Genomic DNA, 24,397 nt, shown 5'->3' on the forward strand with positions numbered 1-24,397 from the left:
AATTTTCTAAACTTGGCAGCAGTGAGGAGGGAATGGAAAAAGGCAGGATTGGAGTATAATGGTCTCGAGTCAAGAAGAAGAAGCATTTTGAGGATGCCTCTAAAGCCTTTAATTTAGAAAAGTGAAAGAACCTTTTTTTTTGCAACGGGTTTGCCACCAGAACATAGGTGTCATGAAAACCACCACTGAATCAAAGTCAAAATGGGAAAGGAAAAGACTCACATCAACATCATTGTCACTGGACATGTAGATTCTGGCATGCCTACCCCTACTGGGCATCCGATCTATAAATGTAGGGGGATCCATAAAGAGTCAACACAAATTTTGAGAAGAAGGCTACTGATAATGGGGAATGGCTTCGTCAAGTATGCCTGGGTCTTGGATAAACTGAAAGCTGAATGCAAAGATGGTATCGCCATTGATATCTCCCTGTGGAAACTCAAGACCAGTAAGCATTATGTGACTATCACTGATGTTCCAGGACACGGAAACTTTATAAAAAACATGACTACAGGCACATCTCAGGCTGACTGTGCTGTCCTGATTGTTGCTGCTGGTGTTGGTGAGTTTGAAGCAGGCATCTCCAAGAATGGACAGACCTGGGAGCATGCCCTTCTGGCTTACACACTGGGTGTGAAACAACTGATTGTTGGTGTTAACCGAATGGGTTCCACTGAGACGCCTTACAGCCAGAAGAGATACAAGGAATTTTTTAAAGAAGTTAGCACCTGCATTACTAAAATTGGCTACAACCCTGACACAGTAGCATTTGTGCCAATTCCTGTTTGGAATGGCAACACCATGCTGGAGCCAAGTGCTAACATGCCTTTGTTCAGGGGATGGAAATTCACCCATAAAGATGGCAGTGCCGGTGGAACCACATTGTTTGAAGCCCTGGATTGCCTACCCAACTGACAAGCCCCTAAGTCTGCACCTCCATGATGTCTACAAAATTGATGTGCCTGTGTCAGGGACTTGTACTGTCCCTGGAGACCACGTGGAGACTGGCATTCTCAAACCTGACAACCTTTGCTCTAGTCAACATTACAACTGAAGTAAATTCCATTGAAATGCACCATGAAGCTTTGAGTAAAGCTCTTTCTGGGGACAATGTGGGCTTCAAGGTCAAGAGCATGTTTTCCAAAGATGTTTATTGTGGCAAAGTGACTTGTGACAGCAAAATGACCCACCAATGGAAGCAGCTGGCTTCACAGCTTAGGTGATTATCCTGAGCCATCCAGGCCAAATCAGTGCTGGATACGCACCTGTGCTGGCTTGTCACACAGCTCATTGCTTGCAAGTTTGCTGAGCTGAAGGAGAAAATTGATCATTCTGGGAAAAAGCTGAAAGATGGCTCAAAGTTTTTGAAATCTGGTGATGTTGCCATCATCGATATGGTTCCTGGCCAGACCTTTTGTGTTGAAAGCTTCTCTAGCTTTTGTCCTCTGGACTGTTTTGCTGTTCATAACATGAGACAGACAGTTGCTGTTGGTGTCATCAAAGCAGTGGACAAGAAGACGGCTGGAGCTGGCAAAGTCACCGAGTCTGCCCAGAAAGCTCAGAAGGCTAAGTGAATATTATCCCCAATACTTGCCTCCCAGTCAGTGGTGCAAGGATGGTCTCAGAACTGTTTGTCTTAATTGGCCATTTAAGTTTAATAGGAAAAGACTGATTAATGATTACAACCCATCATAAAACCTTCAGAAGGAAAAGAGAATATTTTGTGGACCATTTGATTTCGTGTGTATGTTTGTGTGTGTGGCAGTTTTTAAGTTACTAGTTTTTAAAATCAGTACTTTTTAATGGAAGCAACTTGACCAAAAATCTGTCACAGGATTTTGAGACCCATTAAAACCAAGTTTGGTGAGGAAAAAAAGACAAATGAAAGAACAACGGAAAAAATGGATATTGGAGAAACTGCTGTTTTATACAGAACAGTGATGTCATTTTTAGGATCTGTGGAGTGTGAAATCATGTAGTCATTCAGTGTAGACTCCTTAAACTCTTGATTATGTGCCAAACATTTGCCAGGTTCTGAAGATCCAAGAGTAAAACAGAACACAATGGGTGTGGGGTCGGGGGGTGGGGGAGTATGGAGAGAGAGAGTCCCTGCTTCTGTAGTTCTTCCATTCTGGGAGGAAGAGGTGAAAAATAAGCAAATAAGCATATCTATAATGCAAGTATGAGAGAGTAGTAATAAAAAATACAAACAAACAAAAAGAACAAAACAAAAAACATAGCAAAATACAGAATAAAGGGGTGAAGAAGAGAAAGAAGGGAAAGGGATGTATTAGTTTGGGTGGTCAGTTTGTCCTTAAAGGGGAATATTTGAGCAGAGATCTGATATAAATGCCAGAACTAGCCTGATGAAAAACTACGGAGGGAACATTCTAGGCAAAGGGAAGCGTAAATGCCCGAAGGAGCTTGGTTTTGTGACTTAAGAGGAGGGAGGGAGCATGAGAGTGACAGGAGAGAAAAATGGAGAAAAAGGCATGCTAAAGGTTTTCGTTTCTGTTCTCAGTGTGACGAGGAAACAATGGGAAGATGTGAGCAGAAGCATGCAAGGTTGTGCTCACAGTTGTAAGTGTCCTTTCTGGTCGTGGAGACTTGAATGTGCATAGAACCGTGAGGCACTAGGAAGCATAGTGATAGTGAAATTAATGCAGAAGCTGGATATGGGGGTGGCTTAAAGTGGTGGGTTAAGACGAGGAGTGGTTTAATTAGAAAAATATTTTAAGTGGTGATGACAAGTCAGAGATTCAAGGTAAACGGTAAGTACTATTTCCTGAAGAGGGGAGGGAAGAGTTAGACAGGGTGTAAGTCATGAATTCAGATGTGAGCATTATAAAATTAAATGCCTACGAATCATCCAAGTGGTGCTGTTACTTAGGCCATTGAACATGAATCTGGAGCAGAGCTGCAGAGGCCTGGAGATAAAAATGTGGGTTTTCAAGGCACCTAAGATTTCTCCTGAGATGCCGAATAAGGCCATCTGGCACAGTTTCAGGAATCTTTGTAACATTCCTGCTGTAATTCATTGGGTCCCATCATTGCGAGAAATCAGGACTCAGTCGTATTATGGTCACATAGTTTTTTATTATTAACATTAGGAAGCCTAGGGAACTCTTTCTTTGGCAACTCTTTACACCACCACACTTTTCTGTTATTTTCTGGGCAAGAGTGTACTCATTTCTAGTACGAGCATTGATTTGCTTAACTGAAAAGTATTCTTTGGTCATGCACATTTGTTATTTCAAGTTTGATAAAGACAATTGAGTATAACCTATAACATGTTTCTTTAAAGATTTAGTATTTTCTTTGGTGAAATTACTAAATCATGAACTCCAGAGACCTATTAACAGCTCGTGTAATGTGATGTTGAGATGAATTTTGCTCTTCACATCTTGGTATTATCTTAATGAATGGACAAGAAACTGCCCTTGTTCACTTCGTGTTTTGAAAACATTGTTTAAAAATGGTACTATATTCCTTTAATATTTAAAGAACAAGCATATTCATGGAAAACATAACTTATTATGAGACTAACTTACAGTTTATTGGATAGATTTTTCTTTCCAGTAACACATTCATCTTTCAAACAGCAGGATCCAAGCTGATTTTCTATTCTCTACCATCAACATAGAATGAATTATATTTTAAAGGAAAAATGATTATACAGCTTCTTCGGAGGCTGTCATTAGCATCGTGACTTAAGTCAGTAGCCAAAATGAAATGTCAGGGCCTTTGAATTTTTTGAAATGTAATCTAGTTTCTTCCTGTATTTTGAGAAGAGGGTGGCGAATGTCCTTAGTCAGGACTTCGTGTGCAGCACCGTTGCAGGAAACTTACACCAGGCAAAGTTAAACTGGCTGAAATGAATTGACTTAAGATGATTTTGATGGGACAAAGATTGAATTCAACTCTGAAGCAGAAGGTGGGATGGCTTTTCAGTGTTGCGTGACCTGGAGGAAAAACACTGGCAGCCGTCAGTGGGTGGGTCGGTCAGTGTGATTAGTCCATCCACGCTTGCTAAGCGGCACTTGTGGGCATTAGTCTCCTGCCCTCCCACAGAAACTAGGAAATAGGAGTGTTATCTTTCTGATGATCATTTTTCAAAGGAATGGCTCCCAGGTCCTTGAGAAAGACATTCCTGTTTTGTAAAACTGGACAGAGGCCCCAAGAAAACTTACATCTCAGAGGGACAGAGAAAGAATTTACAATTGGAGATATTCTAAAGTAAATGCTCTGAGAAAAGAGGGCGCTCCAGGCCCTATAGTCAGGAAGACCTTGAGTAATGACATTCAATCTTTTCACTCCATGGAACTGCACTTAAGGAAGGAAGCAGCCCACGAGGTCCTCATTTTTCCAGTGGCTGCCTGCTTGCCTCTGGGTCGCTGGATAATTGGACTAGTGTACTGTTCACCGAACCTGGTGCACACCTGATGGATGATAGTGACTGCAAATGCAAAGGCTCAGTGAAGTACACTGAATAGGTTTTGCAAAACTCAGTTCAGAGGGACATGATAAGATGTGTTTGTGTATGGGGGGCAAGTGTGTATGTGTGCTTTTTTTCAGTGAATTGTCACAAACCTTGTATAGGAAAGGACTTGCATTCTAGTGAGTGAATGTTGCTGATCTGAATTTCTCAAAATAAGGCTTAGGGTATATATATGTATATATACACATATTTTGGGGGGTATATATTTTTATAAACACCACATTTCATTTCTAATTCACAACACAGAATGAGAACAATTTTTCTAAACTGTCCAGAAAATTGTATCTATTTTCCACCACCTCACTTTTCCAAGTCGGTAGGTATGAACAATTGAGGAAATGGGGTGAGGAGGAGGCAGTGATTCAGCCTCTCTTTGTACTGAAAGTCTGTGCTAGTGACTTCCTTCCTGCTTTGCAAAACTTGACCCTTCTGTCAAACTAGTTTGATATAAAACAAGAAATAAGTAATGGTTTGGTTAAATTGAAACTCTTTTAAAGCCAAGACTTTTACATCGTTATATTTTATTGCGGGTAAAAGTAGTCACATGAACGGAATCATTTCTTCTGGAGGGTTACTATTCCTAGCATGGCAACGGAAGATTGTCCACAGAGCCCCCAGGTCAAACAGACTGGTGAAATGTTCATGTTATTATGCCTAGAGACCTGTACGCCTTTTACATCCCCATCCTTCAGATATGCAGGGTTCTCGTCTGCACACTCCATTGTGTTCACCGTACACATTTTGAGAATAGAACCCCACAAGCCTGACTGCCTTTAGTTTCCCAGATTTGTGTGAGTGTCTCCTGCGTACTATGGCAAAGTTAAACCAGTCGATTACCTTTTTATACGTCTGTTTTCCTTGGGCTTTCTCCTCTGGAGAGGCACCACTTTGAAAAACACTCATTTGTTATCTACACTTCAGTGCGCCCCCTTAAGCGTTACTCTCAGAGGGAAAGGAGGAGGTTATACCTCTTGGTTCTGTGTAACTTGTGCCTAAAGCTGACTTTGAGGTGCTTGTCACCTCATGTCTAAGATAAATAGACCCCAGGTGTACTGTTCTGAAGTTCATTTTATATTTGCCTTAAGGTGTGTTTACTTTAGCGAAGTTTTAAGTGCTTTCCTAAAGTGGCTTTTGATATTCTTTAACTACACCTGGGACCCACCTCACTATCCACAATTACGGAATATTAGTGCAATCTAACTTTCCTATGTTTGGTAAGGGCTTCTTAAAAATAAGCAATAGTGTTAAAATATGTACTAAGAATTTGAAAAAAAATTACAGACTTAATCTGTTTTGTCTTAAAATATCTCTATAGAGGTTAAAATTTCCAGATTAAAAAAAAACAGCAACATAGTACTGTATACAAGACCCTTGCTGTTTTAAGGGCCATGACTTGAAACTTTCAGGAATCCTCTGAATTGTGAATGACATTAAGAATAGAATATACATGGAGCTTGTCAAAAAAAACAAAACAAAACATAAAACTGTTGTCCTGTGAGTCAAGGTTATGTTTCTTATTTTTTACTGGACTTCTAGTATGCAGGCCCAAAGTTTATATCCCTGCCTCCTGTGTTCTATTCTTCACAGTGAAATCAGAAACCGTGGCCCATCAATATCCAAAGTAAAGAGTCCTTCCGTCCCTCGGCACTGACATACTGAATCTCTTTTTCATCTTGCAGTTAAGTGTTTGGAAATGGATTTCCTTCCAATATAGTTTGGCTTCATCTTGTGTGACCTCTTGCTTCAACCTATAAACTTTCTTTCCACCAAGCTCAGTAAAGATAAAAAGTACCCTTAGAAATGGAATAGCTTCTGTCTAATACCCCTCAGAAAAGGCTTCTCAGAAGTGACGGTTGAGCTGTGCCTTCAATAGGTATGATCACCTGTGTTGAATAAACAGGCAAAGTCAAGTCCAAAGTGTCACAGTCCTTATACTTTACTGGAAAGAAAGCTCTTTATTAGTTTCATGTCTGAGCTGGTATTTTGGTGTAGAAGTTCTTAGTCATGGCTGAACACTGGAATCACTTGGAGAACTGTAATAATTACTGGGTCACAGCTCTGGGGGATCTAATTTCATATGTTTGGGAGAAGGCCTAGGTATCAGGACTCAAAAAAACTCCCCGGTGATATTAATGGGCAGCTGAATTTGGCAGCTATCAGGCTCCCTTAGTTGTGGTTTCCCATCCCGAAGATGATTAGAAACAGGCCGCCTGACTCCCTGCTGGACACATGGACAATTCCTATCCTCAGGCTTCCCTCCTGCAGAAATGATTCCACATTAAACCTATTGTCTCAGCTCTAATTCTCACCATCTAGTGGATCACATTTATTTTTGAGAAATTACATATTTATTCAAAAAATACTTGAGAAGCTATGTATGTCTGGCTCCAGGTCTTTCTAGCTGAGCTCTCTGCTTTCCTCCACATGGCTCCCTTGTCTATTCCGTCAGTGGCTCCTGTCATCCATGGAATAAAGTCAAAGGGAGCATACCATTGAAGGTCACCTTTGTATCTCAAGTCTCAGGTTCTATCACTTGCTGCCTAAACTGGGACTCCACCAACACTGAGAAGTTAGTCATTCTCTGTGCAAACTACACTAGTTCTTGCACCTGAGCATTTCCCCTTCCTCTCTTTTATCCCACTGGCTACCTTTTCATCTGGCTGGTTCCTATTTATACATCAAGGCTCAGATCATCTACTAACTCTTGTGGGAGTCACCCCTGAACTGCATGCCACCAAGCCTTTCATGCTGTAAATACCTCTAGCAAAGCATTTCTGCGTTATTTTGAAATTGTCTGGTTTCACTTTTGCTCCCCACCCTCACCTCCTGGCTCTGGACTACAAACTCACAAAAGTCATGTCTTAATCATCTGTGTGTGCCCATTTCCCTAGTATGGCGCCTAACCCATTTATTTGATTATTAAAATGGAACTGATTTAGGGCATGGCCTGTTGGGATTCTGCTGATAACCTGATATGTAAGGGTGAGAGAAATCAGGTTTAACAATTTGGCAGCAAGAAAAGAGGAGAATTTGAAAAAAATGTCAGACATGGGGGTGAGAGGTGACCATTTAAAACCATCTGACCCATACGCCTCAGTTACCACACAGGACATGGCCGTGCTGTGGCTCAGGACGGCAGTGGGTGTGAGGAATGCTGAACCCTGGTCAGGCATGAAAGGTTAAGTATGTCCCATACTGTTGTTTAAAAAGTAAAGTGGATATTACAGTGTAAATGCATTTTAACCAAAACAGTTGAAGTTGATAAAGGAATTATATGGAAATTTTGCTTATTTGGGACAGATACATCATTCTGTAATGATACCACATAAATTATGTGTTATATATTATGCTACAGTGTCTGTTTCATTTTCTATACGTGTTTGCTGCAAGAGGAAGTATCTGACCATAGCCATATTAGGGGATAGTGACTGAGTCAGACTCATTATTTAATATCAAACAAAAATATTCTCATTCCCTTCAACATCATTGATCCACATGGAACCAAGTAGGGATATAGAGTAAGATTAAAAAAACAAAACTTTGTCTTGGGGACATTTATTTCAAATCTATTGCATGTGATTTTTTCCTATAAATACACAGGCTTGGAAATAACTAGTTCGCATTTTTGGATGCTTATAAACTCCTACAAACCTAAAATAAATACCTATGATTCAATCTCAGGCTTTTGAGGAATAAAATAATTGAGGTATGCACTTAGCATTGTGGCTGCAACAAATTATTCTGCAGATGTTAGAAATAGCTAAATATTTATTTTTAGTTCTGATCTCTCATCTGAAAAATGCAGATAGTAATGATGTTCTTAATAAGTATCCGAAGAGCTTTTTGTAATAATCCAGGTTAATATCAATTATAAAGTTAATAATACTAATTTATTGATTATTTTACAAAACTGGAAGTATTATGCTATCGAGGATATTTGTGTTTTAAAAATAGTACAAAATAGTACAAATTCAAATGAATTCAATTTAACAATTTTGGTCGAGCCCCTTCTTTAGCAAAAGGCATTGTGGTCGTTGTAGTTGGAAATGGAGGATAAAAAATGTGGGCCATTCTCCTTTGAGTACGAGATAGTTGTGGAAATGATGACTGAGAACAAAAGGTGGAAAGATGTAGGCTGCAATTGTGAGACAAAAGTGTACTATGGTAAAAAAAAGAAGAAGAAGAAGAAGAAGCAGCCTCTCTATTTAGAGAATCAAGGGAGGGCTTATTAAAGAACTGGATTCCAGTCTTGGAACAGCAGATGCAGAGCTGACAAGTGAAAAGGAAGACAGCAAAGGCCCTGGCGAGGCTGGAGTGTAAGGAGTGGTGGTAAAGGTGGGTATTTCAACCAGTGCCAGACCCTAGAGGGCCTCATATGTGGCAGCAGGGAGCTTGATCCATGGAGAAGGTTGAGCTATTCAAGTATTTGAGCCCCAAAGTGGTAAGATTACAGCAGTGTTTCAGGAATCAATTTCTAATGTTAAAATTGAGTACATTGCAACAAAATTGAAGACTTCCAATTTTTTGTATCAGAGTAGTTTTCCTGGGATTATTACTACCAACATGTTCTTTTCTACTTTTGAAATAAGGAAAATTGGTCTTCTGTAAGATTAGGAGGAAGTCAAACTGTGAGCACAGGCTTTCTAAAGCAAACCTGGATTCAAATTCTGATTGTAAAGTTTAATTGCCTGTTGTTCTTGGAAAACTACTCAACCTGTCCAAGCTTCCATTTTGTTCTAGTGAAATGGAGGTTATAAGACATCAGTGAGTCCTTATACTAATCAAGGCATCCTTAGCACATTGTCTAACACAGGTGGTGAACACAAGGCCCAAGGGCCAAATTCAGCCCTCCACCTTGTTTTATCCGGCCGGCACCTTGTTTCTACCGGGCAGTAGCGCCTAGCTCCTTGCCCCTAGTTAAGGAGTAGTTACATTTACAGAGTCCTAAAATTACATTCAGCCCTTTGAAGGCAACCACAGGCTGATGTGGCCCCTGGTGAAAATGAGTTTGACAACCCTAGCTAGCACCTAGTAAGCCTCAAATTAATAGTAGCTATTTTTTTAAAGATGAGTTTTTATAGTTATTATAAAATAGTAAATTACATTGTGGTCAGGAGAATTAGTGAAATTTCAACTGATCATTTCTCTAAAAACAACCCTTTCTTCTCCATTGCCAGAAATATGCAAATAAACTTGCTGGAAGGCAGCCTGGGCCCCCGTGGTCCTATTGAAATGCAAGCGACTTAACCACCAGGGCTGCCACAGCAACCCTGTTCTGTAAATCTGAGCTCATGAGACTGTCTGAATTGAACACACTCCATAAAACCGGTGAAAAGCCCCCTGAATGTTGGGAAGACAAAGGTCCTGGCTTTTCTTTTTAGCAGTGGCTGTCGGCAGCAACTCCATCACACAGCCTGTGGGTTCAGGGGTTGCAGGTAGCAGGAGGAAGGCAGGTCTTTGTCAAGGTCTAAGGATGGGTGCTGGGGTGGCATTACTGTGCTGACTTTGACTGTACTTCAGTCCGGCTTCAACCCGGCAGGACAAGAAACTGGATGTTATATTTATATACAGTATACTTTAAAAACTCCAAATTTCAGTGCAAGATATCACCTGAGACTTTTGGTGTGTGTGTCTCTCTCAGATGTATGACTCTGAAGCAGACTTCTGTCCTCCTGATGTCTGAGCACATAGGAAGCAGACACTCTCAGGGGATGGCTGTCTTTTTATTTAAAGTGCAGGGAAGTGGCTCAAAGCTAAACAGATTCAGGTGGCCAAGGCTAAGAAAATATACTTGTGACTACAGCACACCCCTCTCCAGAGACCAAATGGTTTATCCCCCTCAGGTCTGTGATCTCTGACTGCCCACCTGTGTCTTCTCTGAACCTTCCCTTTGCCCGTTGCATCACTGAGTACCGCTTTCAGTACAGTTTCCTCTTTAGTTCTGTCCATTCCACCTTTTGAGCTATGTATGTCCACGTAGGGGAGGAAAAGTTTTTCTTGACACTCTTAGGGTCCCTGGCTGGGTCTGGAAAGTAAACTGGTAGAGACAGATTAACAAGAGAAGAATGTACAAAGTTATTAACCATAAGCCGTATATGATACAGAAGCCTTCATTAGGAAATGTGGACCCAAAGAGACAACCTGAATATTTTATGCTAGGCCTAATGAAGGGCAGACAGTGGTGTAGCAATATCTTATGTCAAGGAATGTGATGTAAGTGCAGGAAACTGGGTGCAGCAGGCATGTTTGTCTGGATTCTTCTTGGTTTCCATTTGTCTTCAGAGTGTAGAATGCTCATTTTCTCAGGGTAGAGGGAAGCACCTCTCACATAAGGGTTTTAAAACCTGTTTCCATGGAAAAGGGCAGCGGGGAGCTCACAGTGATCTTCCTGCTTCTGCTGGTTTTCTCAGTCGTTCGGCTTAAAATAGTCAATATGCCAAGGCGCCATGTTTTGGGGTACATGTCCTGAACCCCATCAGCTACTTAGCTGTCTCCAGCCTGGACCTCTGGCCTAGGACACAGTATGTCCTCCGGTACCTTATTATTTTTTTATTGTATCATTATAACCATTATTACCACAGTAACGTTCATTCTGGATTCAGAAACCTTAACATATGTATCAAGCAGAGGTTGGCGGGGGGTATGAAGGTGGGGCAGTGTTTCTAGGGCTTCTATTTAATATGTTTGCACAAGTTGTTAACACACTGAAGTATTAGCATACCAGTGAGTAAAAAGATTTTGCCAAGAATACCCAGACTGCTGCCCCCGCTCATTCTTGGGGCCCCTAAACCTCCCAGTGATCTGGGAGGCTCTTGAGGACCATGCTCCAGCCTGTATCCTTTCTGACTGGTTAGTGCCTTTTGAGTACTAGTTATTACGTATTTTGTATATCACTTTGGTGATTACGTCCGGTGAACACACTAACCCACATTCTGGGAGAAGCCTTTCTCCCTTTGTCTCTCAGTCCTTCAGAAGTACCTCGGCCTCACCCGGGAGCACGGTCTTTGACTGGGTTCCATGGCATATTGTGGAATAGAAGAAGGGGCAGGATCATGAAGGATTCTGTCACCGTAGCTCTGAACAAGACCACTCTCAAACCGGTCTAGTCAGAAATGTCTCTGAGATGAGAACTGCATTTTCCGATGTAATCTAAACTCTCCTTTCTTTCTCTTCTTTCTGGTCCTCAATGACTCAAGATGCCCTTTAAACTCAGGTGTGTCCTCTCAGACAGAAATGTGAACAGCTTACTTTTAAAAAGTAAAATATTGAGTGAATTCTACATACTTTTGACTCACTATTTATATTTGTTATGCAGTTCATGAGAAACTGTGATTAATTTCTGTTTCTCTTTTTTGAGTGCTGTATTTATTTTAGTTTAAACTTCAAAACATATTTACGCTTCAGAGGGTGACTCTGAGACTCTAAATTGCATGCTTCGCTGTAACACATTTTATTATCTATCAGGGCAAATAATTTTCGAGTTCTGCTGAAGCTAATTGCCTTTATAGATCAAATTGTTAAATTTGAGTTATAGTGTAATTATGTGGAATGAGAACGTCTGCTTGTCTACTCTGTAAACAGTTTTATTCTGTCGTGAAATGAATAGATCTGAAATGAACTAATCTTTTTAAGGATTCTTGGCATTTTGTGTGCCTGCCCTGATATTACTCTTAGTCATTATGGTATATGAATATGTTCGCATCACCATCTCTGAAAGTAAAAACAGAAATTGAAAATCTATTTGGAATCATGCCATTGAAGAGCTCAGTTAAACCTCAAATAAAACCCAAGCATTCATGGAATTTCAACTCAGCTTTCTCCCTCCGTTGTCTAATATTCAGAGCGAGGATCCAGTTAGTCCAGGGGCTGCTGATGGGTCACCAGCTGTCTTTGAATAATACACTCTGAGGCTATCCAGGTGGCTCAAGGGATAATTATGTGATCTGACCACCAAAAGACACACAGCCTCAAAAATGTGTGAAATTCAGAGAAGGAAACCGGAATTCAGTATCAGTTGACCAAAATTCCATGTAGTTTTATTGTACAATGAGAAGTGTTAGTTGTTTAGAACATTGAGTGCTTGGATGCACAAAAATGTAAATGCCAATGATTGCATTTCATCAGACAGTGGGAGCGATGGAGTGGAGGACTGAGGGGACAAGACCAAAGCCAGATGAGAAAACAAAGTGGTAAACTGAGGCAAGGTGTCACTTACCTAAGGGGAGGTTGTATATCCTTTTAAGGAAGAGCCAGTATCTTCAGAGCATATCTACTTTTCCAGAAGTGAAACAATTCAAATATGAAAAATATCCAGTGCTAGTGTTTTTAATTAATGATAAGATTTCTAAAGGTGTTCATGTAACTGTAAGGATATCTTCAAGTTCTAAAGATTTCATAACTTTTGTAAAGAAAGTAAAGTACTTTTTTTTATCAAAGTAGTGTTTGTATGATGAGGAATACGTTTTACATTGGGGCCTAAATGCATAGGTACTCATACACACAAAAAAAACCTTATAAATTATACTTATTCTTACTATGTGTAATACCTTTGATGTTTTATTACATTTTAAAATGCTGCTTGTAATTCACTAGACAGATTTTATGATATCTTTCATGGTTCACACTAAGTGAGGGGCACAATGGGGGAATCACGGCTTTTCTTGGTTGCTTGGACCCTAGGAGGATGCAAAGCTGCCAGTAATTTCTGTTCATCATGGGGCCGAAGTCCCATTAGTTCCTTGGATAAGCTACATCTTGGCCCGCTGCACTGCAGGGGATCTTAATTCTGACTCTCAGCCAGCTTATTGGCTGGGTATATTCTGGTAGAAGCCATCAATTAATTTTCTAAGATAAGCTTATCTAGTCCCAGGACTTGTGTCCTGGGGATTTTGTACTGATCCTTGTCATCAGTGTGGGAACTGATAAGAATCAGCCCCAATGCCTCCTTAAGGCAAGGATGGTTGACAAGTCAAGAGGTGCTTGAAATCTGACCATAGAGTTCCGGTCGGGCCAGGGCTGAGGCCTGCCTAATGTTCTGTCCCCACGATGTCTGTCCCATCTAGTGCGGTCAGACAGACTTACAGGGCAACCCTGGGTTTCCAGTAGAAGTGGGTAGTCAGTAGAGACAGGGACAGTGTAGCACTGTCAGGGCAGATGGAAATTCACTGATGCAGGTGGCTGGAACAGAACAGAAGTTTCTAGCAGTTAGAAGGTAACTGCACCAGTAAAGCAAAGTTCACGGTGGAAGAGTTTGATAAACAGTGTTACGTGGAGGAGTGTTTCATGTTTCATCAAGGGCTGGTATGACATCAGGGACAGCTGCACAGCCCACAGATCCTCAGCAAGGGCGATGGCACAGACTCATACTTATAGCTCCAGCTCTTTGTGTCTTAAATAACCTTGGTGAGCTAGGCAGGTGTGGTGCCTTGAGGGCTAGCAATACACAGGCTCTGTATTCAGGAGTCTTAGCTGTCTGTATTTGATGAAAAAGCCATATTTTCTGCGTATACTTGGGTTCCTACTGTGTTTAGGTTCTCTGGGAGATCCGTGAGTCAGACCCTTAAGAGTGGAAGTTCCCAGTTCATGGGTATCATAGTGCTCCTTCTTTAATATTGGCACTCATCCTCGGTGGCACGGTGGCTCTTATGGTTAGGGTGAGGACATTGGTTATGGTGAGCTTGAAGCCATCCTTTCTTCCCACAGGCATCTGGCTGGACCAGCTATAGTGGGCTTGTCCTGGTTAAATGTCTAAGCAGGCAAAGTGTGTGCTTGTGTTTGCTGAGCTTCCAGTTTTGACTCTTCAGGATGTGTTTTTGCATTTCTTCTAGTCCACAGGGCATTAATTAGGAATATCTCTAAGAACATGGAGTAAGTAGGGAGTGGAATGTACTATGGTGAATTTCTGTGATTGAAGACCAAATGTAAAGAACACACGAAGCTTTATTCAGGTTGCTCAGGGGTTTGAAGGTCACTGGATTAATTGTATTAGAGTTGGAAAATGACCCAATAAAAATAAATGCATTTCGACCCTGTGGGTTTTTAGATTCAGCCACTCTGATCTCACAGTTCTCTTTGTAAACCGCAAATACTCACCATCTCTGTGCCGGTATGAACACTGTCCCCTCTGCCTGGAAAGCCCTTCTCCTTTCCCCCATACAACAGGAAATTGTCACCTGCCTGGGAAAAGCTACATATTATTTTAGATAAGTTACCTGAATACAATCTTATCTCTTTATACTAAACTTTCTTTGATGATGATGGTGATGATGATGATCATGATGATAATAATAATAAATTTACAGGCATATAATGCTTACAATGGGACAAGCTCTATACTTTGTGACTATTAACTCATTTATTCCTCACAAAGGTCTGTTTATGCAGCTATAATTATATTTTGCAGAAAAGGAAACTGCACAGGAGGGCGAAGTGACTTGCTTAGGGTTACAGAGCTGGCGTTTGTAACCAGGCAGGTCTGGCTCACGTATCCACATATATGATCATCATGCTATGCTGGCTCTCATGTTAGAGACTGCGTCTTACATAACTTTGTAGCCTCAGTGCCAAAAGCAGTATCTCACGTGGAGAAGGCACAGATAAGTGATGTTATCTGAAATTAATGAACGGCCAGACTTTCCTGACAGGAGTATGTCTCTCATGTGAACCTGAAGTTTAGGCTTGGTAAAGGAGGACTTTACAGGTAAGTTTGAGCAGCCTTGGAGCCAAGTTGCTGTCCAGCCCAAGAGGTGTGGGGAAGGACAGGATATAAATTAAGAAAGTGTCATGAGTGAAAGGGGAGGCATGGCTTTGAAATGGAAAACATCTTTAGTAGAGGGATGTGGATCCCAGATGTCCAGTTGGTTGAGCCAGGATAGTGGTGGCGTGAGGAAGAGAAAAAAATGTTTCAGGCTTTGATTTTTCTTTTTCTTTCTTTTTCCTTTTTTTTAAGTGTTCTGGTTAATTTGTGGTTGGTGATATAAGGAAAATTGCATTTTCCTTTAGAGAATAGGAAGGAGAGTGCATGAAACTTGTAGCTGTAAGAAGGTTAGATATTATCTAAGGAAATGCTTCGTGAACAAGCAAGTCCCCTGACCATTATCGCTCCATGAGAGGGAAACGACCCATTTACGACAACATCCACGAACCAAAAATATTGCTGTTCGTTGTTAGTAGAGCACTGGTTCTGTGATGAAATCTGTGGCTCCTGAACAGAGTGTTCCCTGGCTTTGGACTGGAACCACCAGAACTCAAAGGCAGCCGTGTGAACCAGTGTCATGGTGTTACCAGGACCGCGTCAGTCTTTCTTGGCAGCCCTGGATAATCTGAGCCCAGATGTACAGTGTCTAATGAGCAGAGTTTACCAACTAGAAGAAAAGTCCTGGACCAAAAAGCACTTTGTTTGTTGCTGCCTAACTAGTATATTTTATGATGCATCCAGCTGTTTCATGATCCTGTTCCCCTCAAAGAGGTCTTGTCTTTGAAATAAATTGGCCTTTCAGAGTAAAGAATTTTCTTTGAGGACTTTCACTGATTTGGGCTCCAAAGAGGTAGATGCTATTTTAAAGTATTTTAAAGAAAAACTTCTCCTTTTTAAAAAATATTTCGTTTATTGTTTTTTTCAAAGAGAGGAGAAGGGAGGGAGAAAGGAAGGGAGAGAAACATTGATGTGTAGCTGCCTCTCACATGCCCCCAACTGGGGACCTGGCCTGTGACCCAGGCATATGTCCTGACTGGGAATTGAACTGGCAAACCTTTGGTTTGCAGGCATACACTCAATCCATTGAGCCACGGACCTTTGTCCTTTCTGATGTCACAATCATCTTCTAAGATGTAGCTGTCCTCTGTCAAAATTAGGCAGAAAGCATGACTTGTGACCATATGCTCTTAACTCATTAATTTTCCAATGTTATCTTTTACTTCAAGCATTTATTAGGTATGTAAGCACACTAAGGTGGTTCATACTTACTGCAGCTATTTTTGTAATCAGCAGCTGTGAGATGCCCCATCCTGAGGAGCGCCCCTGGCCACTGCCGATGAGAATGAGTCATCCCGGACTCAATCTGTTGTTCCAGCAGGAAAGGGGGTGGCAATTCCCTCTACAGGAGAATGCCCTGGGCACTTCTCTGAAATGGCTTTTAGTGGGATTAGTATGACCAGGGGTATACAGCATGCATGCATGCAGAGCTCATCAATCAAAGTCTAAAGACCATAGTTACAGAAAACAGGTATTATCTATTGATAACAATTGAGGAAACACAGAGATATGCCTCAGGTCCGGGTCTGTTAAATATGCTGATGCCAGAGGGTCCCTAAGGCATGGATCATGAGATTAGAAGTTCGCTCCCTTATACTTTGAACTTAAACATCTGATTTATATCAACAGGGCTATACAAAGCAAAGCAAGCTTCAAAGGGTATAATGCATTCTTCAGGCCTGATTTCCCACAGGACCCCTCGGTGCTAGTTTGGGGTCATGCCTGCCTCCAGCATTCCCAGCGTTCCGCTCAAGACGTACAGGCAAGGCCTTGCTCATGCGGGGCTACAGTTTCCAATACCACAAAAAGCGGTCCCCAGCAAGTAGCAATTACCATAGTGCTGTAATCATTAGGATAGTGTCAATTGATAGATGTTCCTCCCATGCTTTAGAAATACTTAAAGGTAACTCCAACAATAAACAAATACACTTAAGTATAATAGTATAATTTCTGACTGAAGTAATTTAGGTGATAATTTACTTCAAAATGATATGTTATATATTAGTTTATATGTATTAAATGATATTTAAATATAGATCATTTTAAAGTTGGGGGTTGTGGATAAAATCACCAGTTAAAATATAGTATATTTGCAACCTTTGTCAAGTTTATGCATAAGTATTTTATCCTTTTTATTGCAATTGAAAAAGGAATTGTTTTTTCCATTTCTTTATTTTCTAAATTATTTTATTGTTCAAGTACAGTTGCCTGCATTTTCCTCCCCATCACACCCCCCACCCCAGCCATCCAGCCATCCCACCTCTTCTTTTTTTTTAAAAAAATTTATTGTTAGTACATAGAAATGCAGTGGACTTTTGTACATTGACTTTGTACCCTGCAACTTCATTGTATTTGTTTATTGTTTCTATTGGTTCTTTGGTGGAGTCTCTAGGCTCAGAGACACAACCAACAGTGTGGTTGTTACTAGAAGGAAGAGGGGTGGGGAGGCGGTAAAGGGGGTCAAATATTTGGAAGAAAATTTGACTCTGGGTGGTGGGAACATGATGTAATATATAGATGATGTATCACAGCATACAAATGTACAATTGAAACCTATATAATCTTAGTAGCCATTGTCACCAAAATAAATTCAGTTAAACGAATATGGTATATTTGATACCAGAAACTATGAGTCTGATCTGAAAGGTGAAAATGAATTATATATATTTACCAAGGAGCAGCTTCCAAGACTTCTAAGTGCCGTATTCAGTGTCACACTGAGCCTTCTGCCAAATGTCAGCGAGTATGTGCAGGGTTTTAATAGTCTAAATGAACATCTATACTAATGTTGAATTCTGAGAATACAAAGACATCCACATGAGCAACTGCAGCTATACCATTTTTTTCCCTAGTGGCAAACATAAGATTGCCTTTTTTTAACTCACAAGTTTCAGAAATATTATTCCAAGTTATTGCCTTGCTGTGATGCCTTGCTTACATTTAGATATACTGTCAGTTTTCTTTCTCTGCCCATCTCTCTAATCTAGGATTTATAACTCAGCTTTCCCATGAAAAGTAAAGGGGTTTGGACTAAATCTATCCTTAACCTGGATTATATATTGAATGCCTATTGTTTGCTAAGCACTGTTCTAAGTGAAACAATGGATATAACATGAAGTTTCCCAAATCTTCTGAGCAGCAGGTGACAGGGATAGGGTCCCAGGTAGCAAATAAAAAGGAAGGATAATTTCAAATGATAATGGGTATGATAGAGGCTCAGGTGTGCTGTGCTTTGCAGCTGGGCTTGTCATCGACCAGTCATTAAAGTGCCCAGTGGAACCACACAACTTTGGAGAGGCTTTAAATACACCACCAACAAAGAAATGTAAAACAAGGTTCTAGGATAGAAAGGGCACATTATGAGTGGAAAGGCCTGAATGATGGGAATAAGACAATGACAAAGATCTTCACGAGGAGTGTTCTAGGTGGAGGGTCTACAGAATACAAAGTCCTGAGGAGGGACCCGATCTGGTAAGTACCAGGGAGAGAAAGAGCCAGTGCTTCTGAAACAGAATTAATGAGGGTAAGAATGGGAGGAGATGAGAACAGAGATGTGTGTAGGGTCGGAATACAGAGAACTTGATAGACCACTTAGATTGCTTATGATGTCAGTTGTAGGGAGAAGTCATTGGAAGGTTTTAAGCAGTAGAGTGATTTCAGTTGATTTGCTGTTTGAAAGGTCTCTTTGGCTGCAGTGAAGAGAACAGATGGGTTAGTGTGTAGTGAGTGGAGAAGCAGGGAGGCCAGATAGGAGGAGGACGTTGTGAAAGTTCAAGACAGGATTTTGGCTTGGATTAAGGAATTAGCAGTAGAGATAGTGACAGACAGCTGGGTTTGGCACAGTCTTGAAGGGAGAGGCTCTTCTAAAGGGTTGACTATGGGCAGTGCCAGAAGGACGAAGATTAAGGGGGCTGCTTCATTCATGCAGTTCATATGCTTGAGCTCCCGTTCTGTTCCAAGCCCTGCGGTGTACACTGAGGATATTATTGTGAACAAAAGCAGGCACAGTCCTTGCCCTCGCCTTCAACAGAACTTAAAATTTGCTTAAAAACATCATTAAAATGTTCATATGGTTAAATAAATACATAAGTAAATAAATAACTGTAAGCTCAGAAAAGGGCAATGAAATGAAGCTATGTGGTACTGTAAAATCATACAATAAAGGTACCTAATTTAGCCAGGGTGAGGGGGTGGGAAATGCCCAGTCAGCGAAGGCTGAGCTCTGAGCAGGAAGCAGGACACCAGTGGGTGAGCGGTACAGGGGGTGCAGCAGCAGGAGCCCACCAGCCTGGTGGCAAGGAGGCAGTGTGGCACAGTTGAGAAATGCACCGAAGATGACCAGAGGGGCTGAACAGCAAGGTAGGGGAGAGTGAGAAGAGCTTGAAGAGGATAGCATTGTACACATGAACTACAGTGTTGTAGGCCATGTTAAGGGGTTTGGCTCTTATCCTAATAACTATGGAAACCTTTAAAGGAACCTAATAGTTTCTAAGGTTTCTTCAGATTCTAAATCCTGTATTTTTCTTTGATTTAATTTGAAATAAGAGAATGGCAGAGCAGCAAAATGACCTTCAAAAAGCAGTGAAACTGCTGGCATTTGAGTAACATAATTACAGGGACTCTTGGAAAATCAGCATGACAATCGTCTTCCCCTCAGGCGCAGTTGAGCCCGTAGGGATAGCATAGTCATCAGGTCCTGGTATTATCTTTCCCAGACTTGGACTGCCTTCGGGCACTGCTCCACCGCTTCTTCCTGGACCCTTGAATTTCAGGAGCTTATGCAGCATGGGCATCTGAACAGTGAATACCTGTGTAGTTGTGCTCAAATAATTGATGTGGCAGTTGTGGGTGTCAAGCTACAAAGCCATATCTGATTATATTAAGGAGATAGACAATTTCCATGAATTAATAAACAGACTGGATATTCCTGTCAGGCTTTCTGTTCTCTGGGATGAAGGAACTAAAATCCTGAAAGAGCCAGCTGGGCTGAACTGAGGGGAGCCCACTGTCATCTTCGTACACCCTGGGCCATCACGAGAAGCTAATGTGTGGCAGACAGAGCTGTGAGGACAGGAGAGAGGCCGGGGTCAGGCACCGTGATTTCACCCAGGATTCAGCCATTTCGGGTGCCACTAACTTTGGACTACGCTGTTTTGTGACTTAGTTCCTTCCCATTTTGCTGGTTGTGGTTGGATTTTCTTTCACTTAGAACCAGGGAATGGTGACCGATCTATTTCTTTATCACTGAAGGGTGACTTGGACAAATCTCTTCTTTGCGATGTAAAAGATACTGGTTATTGCCCATGCTAAACCACCCAGCCACTGGTGGGGGAGGGGAGGGGAGTGGGGAGATGAAAGGGCATGGCCCCTCCTATTCATTGTCTCCACCACAACTCACGATGAGACATGAATGGAGTACTGCACTGAATACCCCTACCACCTCTTATTAATGACATGGCCTTGGGCTAGTCACTCAGTTTGCCTCAGCTTCTCTATTGGAACCCCTCACTGGGTTATTGCGAAGTTCCCCTGAGACGAAGGCCATGAATGTGCTTTTCCCACTGTGCTAGAAATAGAGATTGACTGGGCTATATTCCAGACTGTTCCCCCACCTCTCAGCTGAGACCCCAAAGATGGGGAAGATACCATCTTTCACCACAGTGGCTGGCAGGCTCTGGATTTTAGAACCAAGCAGAGACAGAGAGCCTCCAGGGGCAGTCAGAAACCAAGTAGGAGGATACAGCCCCCTAGCTGTTTGTTGAGGTTATTTATTGCTGTGCAACAAACCACCCCAAAACCTAGTGGCACAGAGTAAGAACCATGTTACTGGGTTGGCCAAAAAGTCCCTATGTTTTTTCTGCAGTGGCATTTTTCATCATTTGGGATGATGAGGACCCATCCTGTTAGAGGAAACCCATTGAGCAAGGGAAGGGACCTGTGTCCTTAAGGGGAGAATAGTTGAGTCAATAAATTAATCATCCCTGAAACTTTTTCACTTCCAGGCTTCTTATTACCTGAGAGACTAAATATCTTTATAATTTAAGAAATTTATTCAGTAAGTATTTATGGAATAACTAGGCATTTTTTTTAAGTACACAGGTAGAAAAGAAAGGGATAGCCTTTTAAAAAAGAGGTAAGTGAGGGGAATGAGCTTAGATGGCTGAGAATTCTTCAAATTTAGGTCCTTTTTATTTCCATCTTCCTATTTTTTCCCCCAAACTATTATATGTCTACTACTATGTGACCATAAAAAGGTGCTAATTCTTTTTTCGGGGACGGCTCTGTCTTGCCTAACATCCAGAGGCCTCCTTCTCATCCTTCTGTTGGGGCTTTAGAATCTCCTCCATGGTGAAGCCCTTGGGAGAGTCAGATCTCTCCTAGACTGTGCAGCACGTAGTACAAAAGACTGCACTGCACGTAGGATAACGTTTTGCATACTGGACTGTTTGGAAGGGTTTGAGAGCTCTTGGATTTGGAACCAAGTGAAAAATAAGACAAACAGTAAGATAAAGAGGACTAAAGCACTACCATTATTACTAATAAAGCCTAAACTGGGGAATGTAGCTTAGGTGTGAGAGCCAAATGGGCTTCCTGATCGGGATCCTCTAATTGGGCTGACTTGGCCGCTCACATAAGTCTGGACAGCGGCAGGTTTCACTACGCCAGGGAGGAGAGTCTTCCCCTGGAGGAGCAGCAGAGAATGCCAGTCCTCTCCGGGAGCTGCCTCCGATCAAGAAGAGCTGAGAGGCTGAGATGAACATACACATTACTTCCAAATTTACAGTCAGATAAGTCATGCCACTTCCTCTTTTGCTGAGTGGGGAAAGGGGAAGGGGGGGGTCCAAAGTGTTACTAACTAAGCTCCATTCACATCAAAAGAAACATCAAGAGTGTTCCACACTTCTCCCTCCCCTTCTGCTACAAATTATAACTCCTCCCTTTTCCATTTTAGCCACTATCTAATACAGTCACTACTGACCACATGAGTATTTAAATGAAAATCAATTAAATATATTTAAATTAAATAGGTTCTTTTGCACTGGTGTTTCAGGCTTCCTAGGGTATAATCCCAGCAGTGAAATTGCTGGGTCAAAAGGCAGTTCCATTTTTTTATTTTTTTGAAGAAATTCCATATTGTTTTCCACAGTGGCTGCTCCAGTCTGCATTCCCACCAACAGTGCACTAGGGCTCCCTTTTCTCCACAACTTCGCCAGCACTTGTTTGTTGATTTGTTTATGATGACCTTTCTGACCTGTGTGAAGTGGTATCTCATTGTGGTTTTCATTTGCATCTCTCTGATGGCTAGTGATGCTGAGCATGCTTTCATTTATACAGAGGGCCCTCTGTATATCCTCCTTAGAGGAAAGGTCCTTTGCCCATTTTTTAATTGGATTGTTTGTCTTCCTAGAGTGGAGTCGTGTGAGTTCTTTATGTATTTTGGAAATCAAACTGTTGTCTGAGGTATCATTGGCAAATATGTTGGTTCCCTTTTCATTTTGCTGATGTTTTCTTTAGCCATGCAGAAGCTTTTTATTTTGATGTAGTCCCATTTGTATATTCTTTCCTTTATGTCCCTTGCTCTAGGAGACATATCAGTGAAAATATTGCTGTGTGGAATATCTAAGATTTTCCTGCCTATGTTCTCCTCCAGGACTATTATGGTGTTGCAACTTATATTTAAGTCTTTTATCTACCTTGAGTTTATTTATGTGTATGGTGCAAACTGGTGGTCAAGTTTCATTTTTTTGCATGCAGCTGTCTAGGTATCCCAACACCATTTGTTGAAGAGGATATTTCTACTCCATTTTATGCTGCTGCCCCCTTTGTTAAATATTAATTGACTATAGAGACATGGGTTCATTTCTGGGCTCTCTGTTACATAGATCAATGGAACAGTATGTTAACTTTTCTGATATATAAGGAATTTATGGTTAGTCTCAATGTCAAGTATAACTGAAAGGCAACTTTAAGAGTAGATAGACTAAAGTGTTCGGAAACACAGCGTTGAAGCGTAAAGACAAATCACAGCCAAGTCACATGCAAAACACGAAATCTCTTTCCTAAAGAGTGTGCCAAGTAATATTTTCTTCCCCCAAATATGGCTCACTTGCTAAGCTGCCAAGAAGGATAGGGCCAGATGGCACACAGTTCTCATTTCGCAGTTATACCTCCTGACCCAGCCATATATTTCTTCCTGCTTCCCCTTACAGAAATTACTTTTGTCTGTTTGGGAATTATCTTCTGGGAAGGAACCTAGTGGCTGTGTCAGAATCAGAATACTGAAATACCGACCCACTGACTGCGACAATGTTCGTCCAGCCTTACTCTGCTCCTAATTTGGTAGTTCATGGGCTCACAGATGCTGGACCAGAGTTCAGTCCATAAAATTAAGACATTCTGTTGGATGGAGCCAAATCTAAATTGCCAAAGCAAGGACAGTAAAGCATGAAGCAGTGCCTTAAAAAGTAACTAGGGCCATCAAACCCTCACTAAAAGTCAACATGGTTTCAAAATGAAGATCTTTCGATGCCACAGTAATTTCTCAGGAAAAAAAAAAAAGGCTATAATTATGAGAATACTAGAACTAAATGAGAATAACAAATAATGTAATGCAGAAGACCAGTTTAATTAGCAGCTGTGCTGTTTTATGCTCAGTTGATGGGAGTAAAGAATATTTTCATCAAACTATTAAAATGAATGGATTTAAATATATGAATGTAATCATCCATAACAATGGCATTAGCAAAATACTTTTAAAAATGAGCATGATAGAAATGACTTCCCTGTAATTATTATGCTCACTGACTATTATTTATTCTTAAACCATGATGGATTCTAGGTTTTGGTAAAACTCCAGGGGGATGAATGCATCCCTCAGGAGCTGATATTGGGAGAGGTTGAGTTGTTTGGTAAATTACTTTTTTCTTAATGTTTTTTTTTTTTCTGCTGCTGTTTCTGTTTTTCAGACGCACTATGAAAATGGGGAATATATCATCAGGCAAGGTGCAAGAGGGGACACGTTCTTTATAATCAGCAAAGGAAAGGTAAGCTCTGCTAGGACAAGAGAGTGATGCAGGAGGGGGCTGGGGTCCACAGTGACCCCGGCAGCACACACATGGTCCTGGACTATACCAGTTTTTCCATTT

The 24,397-nt window shown here is 41.2% G+C and overlaps 1 protein-coding gene across 2 annotated transcripts in view; it reads left to right on the forward strand.

Annotated features, from left to right (window-relative positions):
* Positions 1 to 24,397, forward strand: part of PRKG1 (protein kinase cGMP-dependent 1) — a 1,161,962-nt gene that overhangs the window by 918,062 nt on the left and 219,503 nt on the right. For both annotated transcript variants that reach the window (XM_024563402.4, XM_045197730.3), the window contains exon 6: positions 24,218 to 24,295. In XM_024563402.4, the coding sequence (XP_024419170.1) occupies positions 24,218 to 24,295 (78 nt within the window). The remainder of the gene's footprint in view (positions 1 to 24,217; positions 24,296 to 24,397) is intronic.

The sequence above is a fragment of the Desmodus rotundus genome, chromosome 4 (assembly GCF_022682495.2).
Source record: "Desmodus rotundus isolate HL8 chromosome 4, HLdesRot8A.1, whole genome shotgun sequence".
NCBI lineage: Eukaryota > Metazoa > Chordata > Mammalia > Chiroptera > Phyllostomidae > Desmodus > Desmodus rotundus.